Here is a 10,281-nt window from a genome sequence, read left to right on the forward strand (position 1 = left end):
TAGGAATCAGTAACCTGTGTACAACCTTCCCCCCTGGCACTGTGCCAGGACTCAGGTACCAGTTTGCTGACTCGTCATAACTTGCTTGCTTGTTTTTCCAGCTGTGTCTGACCTGGGCAGTGGGATAAATATTCGCCATATTGATATTTCCCTAATGTACAGACCTCAAAAGCCAGGGAATTTAGGACATCTGCTATCCTACCATCCCTACTTGGTGGGTTTTATTTTTTTATATATATATATATATATATATATATATATATATATATATATATATATATATATATATATATATATATATATATATATATATATATATATATATATATATATAATGGGTATCTATAATATTATGTACTGTACGTTGTGCTGAACAATATAATGCTATGGTTATCTGTGTCTTTGGGTTTGGTTTAAACTATCTTCAAAAATAATAATCATTTAATTCTGCCAGTTACTGGATGCTGGAGAGATTGGAATAATGTGAGTGTCAATTCTGAGATATCAGTAATGAATCCATGTCGTTGGCGATACCGTGTGATTTGCACTATTTAGTGCAAACAAGGTTACATTCATTAACTGATATGCGGATAGTGTACGTGCTTGCAGAAAACACATCGTTTGTTCATTAAACAGGACTAGTAGCCTGTCTGGACAGCTACATATTTATCTCTAAACAAAGGCAATCGCTAATTAGTGATCGGATATTTTAAGTGGAAACATAAAATCCTGACAACTCTACTATGATACTGGGATTTCCTCTTAGTAGGAAATTAGATAGATAGATAGATAGATAGATAGATAGATAGATAGATAGATAGATAGACAGACAGACAGACAGACAGACAGACAGACAGACAGACAGACAGACAGACAGACAGAATGACTGAATGAATGAATGGATGAATGAATGAAAATAAATTTTTATTATTAATATATGTATATCCACTTTCATTTAACTTGGTGGTAAAGTGATGATTTGCCCATTTATTTAAACTCTGTTTAAATCCTTTATCCAGACACTGTGTATGCCTGTATTTCACGGGAAGCAGTGGTTTCCATTGCAGTCCAGTGTGTGGAAGTATCTGCTAATTAAACTGCAAATACCTCTGAATCACTGAGGGAGGAGTGGTTAACCTTTGGCAAAGAAACTGCAATAGTCTATATCTCCCATGATGCTCAGCCAGCAATAAAATCGGGGGATCATGGGAAATGTAATCACCTGCAGTGCCATAGTCTCAGCCATCCATGATCCAGTGGGATGTACAGTGAGAATGCAGCCCTGATGGCAGTCACTGTGAGGGAGTGAATGGGACCATGTTTTCCCCACTCAGCTTGTTGTTGTAGCAGCTTTGTTTTGTGAACTAGTTGGACGGGTTAGGGTGTTGCTGCTGCTTGTGATGCTCTGGCCAATGGCACCAGATCCACCCTGCTGTGCGTAAGAGAGCAATTATGGATTTAACCAAGCCTATAGTGAGCCACAGCCAGCAGTCTATGCATGCACAGCCACTCACAGCCTGCCCCCTCCCCAACCAGCCTCCTCCCCCTGCTCAAACTGACTGCATCACTAAGGAAGCCTCCTCAGACTCCTTCTCACTATACTGAGTGCATCACTAAGGAAGCCTCCTCAGACTCCCTCTCACTATACTGAGTGCATCACTAAGGAAGCCTCCTCAGACTCCCTCTCACTATACTGAGTATATCACTAAGGAAGCAAACTGACTCCTCACTTTGCTGAGTGCAACATTAAGAAGCTTTCTCAGACCCACTCTCACTCTGCTGAGTGCTGCATTAAGAAGACGTCTCAGACTCCCTTTCACTCTGCTGAGTGCATCACTAAGAAGCTTTCTTAGACTCACTTTGCTGAGAGCATCACTATACTTTTTGGATCACTAAGGAAGCCTCCTCAGCCTCCCTCTCACTAGGTTGAAGACAGTCCCAGCCTTGGTATGGCTGTCTGAGTCCAGACTTGTCCTCCCAGCTTGTTGCCAGCCCCATACTATGACAGGAGTGTATGAAAGGAGAGTGCCCTCCATCCGTGCCAGTGACTTCCAGACTCCCTTCCAGGCTGCCAGCATCATGCACCATCCTTCCCAGGACTCACCCACTTTACCTGAATCCACAGCCACAGACTCGGGCTATTACAGCCCCGGAGGAGCTAGCGCCCACCCGCACCATGGCTACTGCTCGCCTACCTCGGCTAGCTACGGGAAACCTCTCAATGCTTACCAGTATCAATATCATAGTATGAATGGGTCTGCCGGGAACTACCCTGCAAAAGCATATGCTGAATACAGCTATGGAAGCCCTTACCATCCTCACCACCAATACAGTGGGGCTTACAACAGGGTGCAAGCGGCCACTAGCCAACCAGGTAAGAGGGGCAAGGAAACCAGTGGGCATCTGAGAAACAGCCATCACCACCAAGCTAAATAGAAAGAGGATCACATATAGGCAGACAAACTGCTCTTATAAAACATCCTCTAAAATATCAATGTCTGTACACACATTATATAGAAAGTGTGTGCACATTCTTTTATATGTATTTATATTTCATTTACAGTGTAATATCTGCAGCCATTAAGTCTTACATATACCTTGTTTATATTGCATTCTGTTTAAAGAATGTACACACAGTAAATGTAACATTACTTTGTATTCTATTTTTTGGAAATCGTTACATGGAACATTCGATGCATTCTGTTTATACAAGTTACCCACTTAAACCATAATAATGAATCTTTTCTGTATCCGAAATGCAGTGTAATATATCTGTACAGACACATTACAGGCACACAGGACACCCCCTGGCAGTAGTTGCAGTGAGTGCGATAGCTATTTATTCCCAGCTGTGGTCCACAACAGTCTGAGCCAGTCCTAAACCATGTCTCTGCCTCTTCCTTCAAGGGTTTTATCTCTTTCCATTTATAACCGAGGCGCCGCCAGTCAGCACCATAACAAACCGCAGAGATATTTCCAAAGAACACACAAACAAAACAAAAACCCAATGAAAGGCTCAGCAGCTCCCATCGCCCGCAGCAGTAGTACGTACACAGGCGGCAGCCCCGGTAAGGTTCCCAGCACAAACAATGTGTCCCACTGATTATTAACCATACAAAGGGCACAGACACGAACCACTAGACCTCCAGATGGCCTGTGTAACTTTCTTGAGACCTGTTGACTCCATGTTCATGAAAATAGGTCAGCGAATGCAGTAAAAAAAAAATAATAATAATTGTCTCAGGGAAGTGTAATAGCACTTAGCAATAGTTTTCGTTTTTTGGGGGAGGTGTGTGTGTGTGTGGGGGGGGGGGGGGTATTTATTTTTATTTTTTTATTGTTGCCTAGATGTGTTATTTTCCTATTAAATTACATTATTTTTAAAAATATATAATTTCATTGTTTTGTTATGTTTATTTTCTTGTCTTTTATTATAAAAAAAAGGATGAATAATAAAGGAAGTTGTCATCTAATAGTCTTTTCATTGTTTCTTTCCACTCCATTTTATTAGGAAAAACACAAGCCCCTCTTGTTCTGTGTATACATGGAATAAATGGCAGTATGTTTATTTTTGCAAACAATAGATTACATCATCTGCTATTAATTGGATAGAAACGGGATTTTTGACTATGATTTTCTGATATTTATTGATCGGTTTCCCCCCCTAACAAAGGGATGGTGGTTTTACATAGTTTTGTTTTCAAGTCACTGCAGCTAGCTGTTTAGTGGACAAGCCCCTTTATGCCTTTTTAGGGTACCTTGTTGTACAGTCTATAAATTGGAAGAACGTTCGATACACATAAGGTCCGTGTAAGGACCATGGGGGGATGGGGGGGGGGGGTGCTACAGCTCTCTTTGGGGGTTCCCAGTTAACAGTTTATTTGTTACAATGTATTGGAAGGGGGCATTCCTATGTGTAGACTGCTTATGTGGATGTGTTTGGGGCTAGCATGCTGTGAAGGGTCCTTGTGTGCTTGGATCTGGGGGTCTGTGTCTGTGTAAAGGCTCATTGTTTGACTGTTTTTGGTGTGTGGTGGGGGGAGTGCTGCAGGGCTCAGACATTATAGAAGAAAAGTTTGCTCCACTTTTAGAAGTGAACCGCTGTCTCTGTCTCATCTGACCAGAGAAACCACATAGTGTGCAAATTACAGAGCTGCCTTTCTGGGGGGCTTTGAACTCCTAGTTGTCCCTCTTTTGGAGCCTGTGTATGGTTTGAATTGGGGTTTCCGCTGGACCACTCTCTCTACACATTAAACACTGTCTGGTGCCTTGTGTACCCGCTCACTGTCTGTGCCAGTAGAAGGGTGACCACAAGCTCAGTCTTACCCCTCCTGGGCAACTGTGACATGATCACACTGCTTCCTCTACACAATGACACACAAGGAAACACTCCTATATACACACAAAAAGCACAGACAAACAGACAAATAAATAGACACACACACACACACATTGGTACATTAGTCGAAATTGATAGAATAGATAAATTAATTAATAGGAGGTATATAAACCGTCTTTGTATAGATAAAGATCTAATGTTTAGATTTAATATATAATTAATTGACTCAATTTTATATATTCCAAACTTTATAATCTTCAAGTAATTTTATCATTATTCCCCTGGTTTGATATCTAAATTATTATGTCAATATCTGGAGATCTATCTGCTATGAATTATATTCTATAATATGTGTTAAATCGTTCGGCTCGCTTTTCTAACAGTTGTAAATAATATAATCTAGAATTTGATAAACGAATCATACACAAATACAAATATAACTTTCAGTTCTGTTTTATTTGTTATATCTCTAAAACATTGTGGGTTAAGCACTTGATAACACAGTTGCCTTTCAATCATTCTAGCTGTAATACAATGTAGAGTTGTCGCTTGGTGATATAGTATTCTTTTTATTGTACATGTGATACATTTCAGAGTTAGCTGCACTTGGTGATGTTAATTATGCTACTATAGCCTGAGTACAATTATTTACGATAATTATAAACTGAGAGGAAGCAGGGAATCATGTCATATTTTGCCCAGAAGCGATGGAAATGAGTCTGAACATAATAAATATAGAGTGGAATGTGGCATATTAAACGATTATAGACTGTCAGCTGGACTGAAGAATATTATATAAATGTAATAAGTAGGGAATAAGAGAATATGAATATAATGCAGTATACACTAAGAGTGTACGATACAAAATGGGATGTAAGATATAGAATGGGAGATGGACCTATACAAGCATTCAATGAAAGAATATGGACTATACTAGAATATTCGAGTGCAAACTGCAATGTCATATAATGAGTACAGAATAGAGAGGTCAAATCTAGAATAGAAGGTGCAATAAGTAAAATGTGACTGCAAAAAGAGTGCAGAGTGTAAGGTGGGATATTAATGGATATTGGAGGAAGGTGGATTAGAGAATAAAAATATACAATGCAAATTAGAATTTAGAACGAACGGTGTAATACAGAACGAAAATGAGTTATTATTATAGGAAGCAGAATATAGAATTGAAGGTAGGATAGAGAATGGTATAAAATGGAACGTTAGATATTGATCTGGATTAGGGTGATATACATTTGTATTGATTATCATATTCAGAATATCGAATCAGGATAACAGAATATCAAACACGGCAAAGTGAATTCACAATCAGGGTGTTTTGTCCTTCAGAGAAAGAAGTATCTGAGCCCGAGGTGAGAATGGTTAATGGCAAACCAAAGAAAATACGCAAACCACGAACGATTTACTCCAGTTTCCAGCTCGCAGCGCTACAGAGGAGGTTTCAGAAGACCCAATATTTAGCGTTGCCGGAGAGAGCAGAGTTGGCAGCCTCTCTAGGACTGACGCAAACACAGGTATGCAGCTCATAGGGGTTCAGACTGTAGCCTGGGGGCTACAATTATAAAGAAAACTCCGCTCCAAGATCTCGAAGTGGAGCAGTCTCCATGGTAACTCGTGGAATATTCAAGTTGATTGCTCCACCCTGAGAACTTTCTTTTCCAAACAGTTTCTGTAATCTGCCTCCCAAAGGCTATGCATGTGCAGAGTCAGTGCTACATGGGACATTACATTGCTTTATGTTGTGATTGCTCACTCTTTACACTTTGTCCCATAGTTGTTCCTTAAACATATTCCATGATCTATTTAATTAACAGTGAGCTGATCCACAATTTGCGAATGAGTTGAAAATGGATCCTGAGTTCAGCCAAATGGGGGATTTTTCCCTATTCTGCTATTTTAACCTATTCTGCCAGTCTTTGGTCAATATTTGAAAAGTCACTGGTTATAGAATATGTCCCCTGTTTCTGTTGGAGACAAAAGCTTTTTGTTGTCTGAAACATTAAAATTAATTGTACTGCATAGTTTCGGTAACAAAACAAACCAAAAAATATTTTCTATAATTTTACATAAAGAGTGAAAAAACATTATTATATGTATATGTAAATGACTCAACATTATGCAATTTTATCAAATTAATATATATATTATTTTTTTTTTAAATTGGACCCTGTAAGCTTCTGAGATTTTCTGATTCTCTTCAATGAATATATCATTTGGTAATGCTCACACACACTAGCTGTTTCAGTGTTGCCCTCTTTTGTACGTGTGAGCAATATTTTAGGCCCAGTCTAAGCATATACTCAGGGCTAGTGTTTTCCATTATTTAGCACATTTTGTTTTGTTTGCAAGTTGGCAAACTGGAATTTATTTAAAATAAAATATGTAATATATTACATTGCAAGGAAATTTAGTTATGTTTTTTTTTCGGTGTTAATTACACATTAAATTCAGCTATTAAATATGGTACTGAGTATTTTTTTAAAATTTCAAACAAGATACATAAGTCTATTGATGAAACAGGCAGTTGTGAAATTTAAAAAATAGACTCAAAATGTAGGAAGAATATCTAAGTGGCCATAAAAGCTCAAAATAATCATAATTCTGAGAGCTATTTGGCTTTAATTTGTGCTAATCAAGTTGGACTCGTTTATTGGTTAGGCCACAGGAAGTAAAATTGCAGTCCTGTGTATTTTTACAACACATTTCTATGATTGTATTTACTTATTAACTATAGTAAATCTATACTAATATATTATACAAGTGAAAGTTGTGGGCATATGAGAACCAACTCTTACAAAATTATACACGTAACACGTAGATTCTTTTTGCTCTTCATCCAACTGGCCAGGACTGAAGGTTGTGCCCAATTTGCCGTTTAGTGACGATATTGGCAGAGATCTTGGCTCTTGATGATTTGAGTGTTATATATTTATATTACTATAGTATCGATGACGTTTTACCTCTCTAAATTGCCCAGATATCATATCAGGAAACGGAAAGCAAATTCTATTTAAAATAAATGAAAGAATTTTTATTTTTGTTTGTTTAACCCTTCCTGCACAAGAGTTGTGAGCCACACATTTCACTCACAGGCAAAATATATTTTAGAGACTGATACATTATTATGTCACTTAACCCTTTTGGTGGCGATGAAAAATGCTTCCTATCAATATTCTGGCACATTTCTATTTCGCATTTTTGTAATCGAGTGTAAAGGTTTTTTGTTTTTGTTTTTTGGTTTTTTTTTGTTTGTTTATTTTTAAAGGAGTACGGAAGCAAATTTGTGCTAAAAATGAAAACTTTAGCTGAGTGACTGATATCTCACAAATTTAACCCATTAAGCTTTAATGATCTGGCAAATATTTAATATCTTGACATGCCTTTCTTCTTAAGTGGTCTTTTAGGGGTTAAAGGGAAACTTTCAAATGATTGATGTACTGTGTGTCATAGCGAGATGCAAAGGTCGTGTTTAAATTAATGTTCTTTTGCAACATTACAATATTTTACTGTGCAATTTACCTAAAGCAACGGAACTAGCACAGGGAACCTGTAATTTTACTGTTCAAGTACTTAAAAGTTTTTTTGTTTTTTTTTTATACATTACACAAGCTTCCATCCTTCCTAATAAATAACTGTGTATAGTATGAGTAGACATGCTTGTTATGTTCTATCATTTTTATTTCATTTATTAATAATTTGATACATTATTTCCACAATCTAACTGTTTGTTTGTTTTTACCAATTTAGGTAAAAATCTGGTTTCAGAATAAAAGATCCAAGATTAAGAAGATCATGAAAAATGGGGAGTTGCCCCCAGAACACAGCCCAAGTTCCAGTGATCCAATGGCTTGCAATTCACCCCAGTCTCCTGTCGTTTGGGAGCCCCAGGGATCATCAAGATCCCTCAGCCACCACCCACATGTGCACTCCCTCTCCCAGAGCTCTAACAATTCCCCTGCATCGTCTTACATTGAGAACTCCAGTGTATGGTACCCTACAGCCAACTCTCTCAGCAACCACCTTCAAACCCACAGTTCACTCCAACACCCCTTAGCTCTGGCATCAGGGACTCTGTACTAAAAAAGAAAAAAAAAACTTCAGAATTTTTATTATTTTTTATTATTATAATTATTATTATTTTTGGACTGTCATGTTTCAATATTAAGAAGAAAAAAATATGAATGCATAAAATGGATTTTTTTTTTTTTAAAAAAGCAAAGTATATTGTGTAAAGCTTGTTGCATGTAACTTATTGCATTTCAAAGGAGACTTCTTTTTTTATACAAACTGACGCAACTGTGGACACTATTAGAATGGTGCCTTCAATCTATGACCTCATTTTTCCACTTTGTTTTTTTTTTCCAGAGACTTTTTCAATGTTCATTTTAATCGTGTAAATAAATGTAGATAGATGAATTAAACTGTATATTCTGGATAAATAAAATTATTTCGACCTTGATAATAGATTATTAATTGGCCAATATCAGTGAAATAATTATATTAACGTATATATATAAAAATATATATATATTTTTTTATATATATATATATTTTTTTTAGATAAGTGCAACATTTCGTCTCTATGGCAACTACTGTGTTGCTTCAAACATTGATGATAGGATCTGAAGGTCGCTGTTCTATCCTTAGGCTACTAAAGGCAATTGTGACTCTGACTGTAGTTTCATTAAATGCCTCCTCTATGCAGACAAGACATTAACACATTAATGGTTTATCCCCCTGGGAATTTTGAACGTCTCCAGTACGGAGTGTTAATGAATAGATGTAACCTGCAATTATATGGATCTTTACTAATAGATACCTAGATATAGATAGATATAGTAGTGTAATGTGTGTGTGTGTGTGTGTATATATATATTAACGTGACAAAGGTACCGCTGCAGCCTTTAAGGGATCAACTAGGTAGGTTGGAATAGGGACAGGTGTTCGGATAATTAAACTTGTAGAGAGGGTAGTGGATGCATGGAATAGCCTTCCAGCTGAAGTGGTAGAGGTTAACACAGTGAGGGAGTTTAAGCATGCGTGGGATAGGCATAATGCTATCCTAGACTTAAGATAAGGCCAGGGACTAATTAAAAGTATTTTGAAATATTGGGCAGACTAGATGGGCCGAATGGTTCTTATCTGCCGTCACATTCTTTTCTAACTAGCAAGCTAACATGCAGTCAAGGTAGGTGACTATTAAGGCCTTTATGTGACCATGCAGGCATTTAGGTGATCAGGTAGGAAGGTGGCTTTGTGGGTAGATGTGCATATCTTTCAGACAGGTAGGTGATTATTTAGACATACAGAGAGATCATGCAGGCAGGTAGGTGATCAAGGAGGAAGGTAGAAAACTGCAGGTTAGTTATCTTTCAAGTTAGTTAATAGACCTTGCTTTCAGGTAGCTAGATACTGCAGGTAGGTAGCAAGTGAGTAGAGAGACCACAGACAGGTAGATGATATGACAGGTAGCTAGACCTTGCAGGCAGGTAGGTTAACTGGCATATGGATAGCTAGCTAGCGTGTAGGTAGCTTAACCTCACAGATAGGTGATCTGACAGGCATTGAGCTAGACCTTACAGGCAGTTTGGTGATTAGGTAGGTAGCTAGTCCTTGCATGTAGGTGATCATGCAGACAGGTAGTAGAAGGTGGTCAGAGCAGGAGGTTTGGAGCCAGGGAATGCCACAAAGAAGGACAGGCTGTCAGTTAGGGCTTGCAGTAAGTAATAGATGCAGACACCGCCTGAAAGGCTGGCTTCATACCCCCAGGCTCTCCTACCTGTCTCCGTGGTTTTATCTGCTGGCTGTCTGCTCCCCTCCCCGCACTGTCTGTCTCTTTGTTATTGCCTGCCAGTTCTTTCTGTTAGATAAAATTCAGACGGTTACTTAGCTTTGTCTAAACCCTCACACTTCTTATCTTGGAATGT

The 10,281-nt window shown here is 38.1% G+C and overlaps 1 protein-coding gene across 1 annotated transcript; it reads left to right on the plus strand.

The window, feature by feature from the left end:
• The first annotated feature begins 1,561 nt into the window (after positions 1 to 1,561).
• On the plus strand, positions 1,562 to 8,802 carry DLX5 (distal-less homeobox 5). The gene is made up of 3 exons (XM_063450754.1): positions 1,562 to 2,374; positions 5,684 to 5,868; positions 8,102 to 8,802. The coding sequence occupies exons 1-3, from the start codon at positions 2,002 to 2,004 to the stop codon at positions 8,432 to 8,434; spliced, it is 891 nt and encodes a 296-aa protein (XP_063306824.1). The 5' UTR covers positions 1,562 to 2,001; the 3' UTR covers positions 8,435 to 8,802.
• Positions 8,803 to 10,281: the final 1,479 nt, after the last annotated feature.

The sequence above is a fragment of the Pelobates fuscus genome, chromosome 4 (assembly GCF_036172605.1).
Source record: "Pelobates fuscus isolate aPelFus1 chromosome 4, aPelFus1.pri, whole genome shotgun sequence".
NCBI classification, from domain to species: Eukaryota; Metazoa; Chordata; class Amphibia; order Anura; family Pelobatidae; genus Pelobates; species Pelobates fuscus.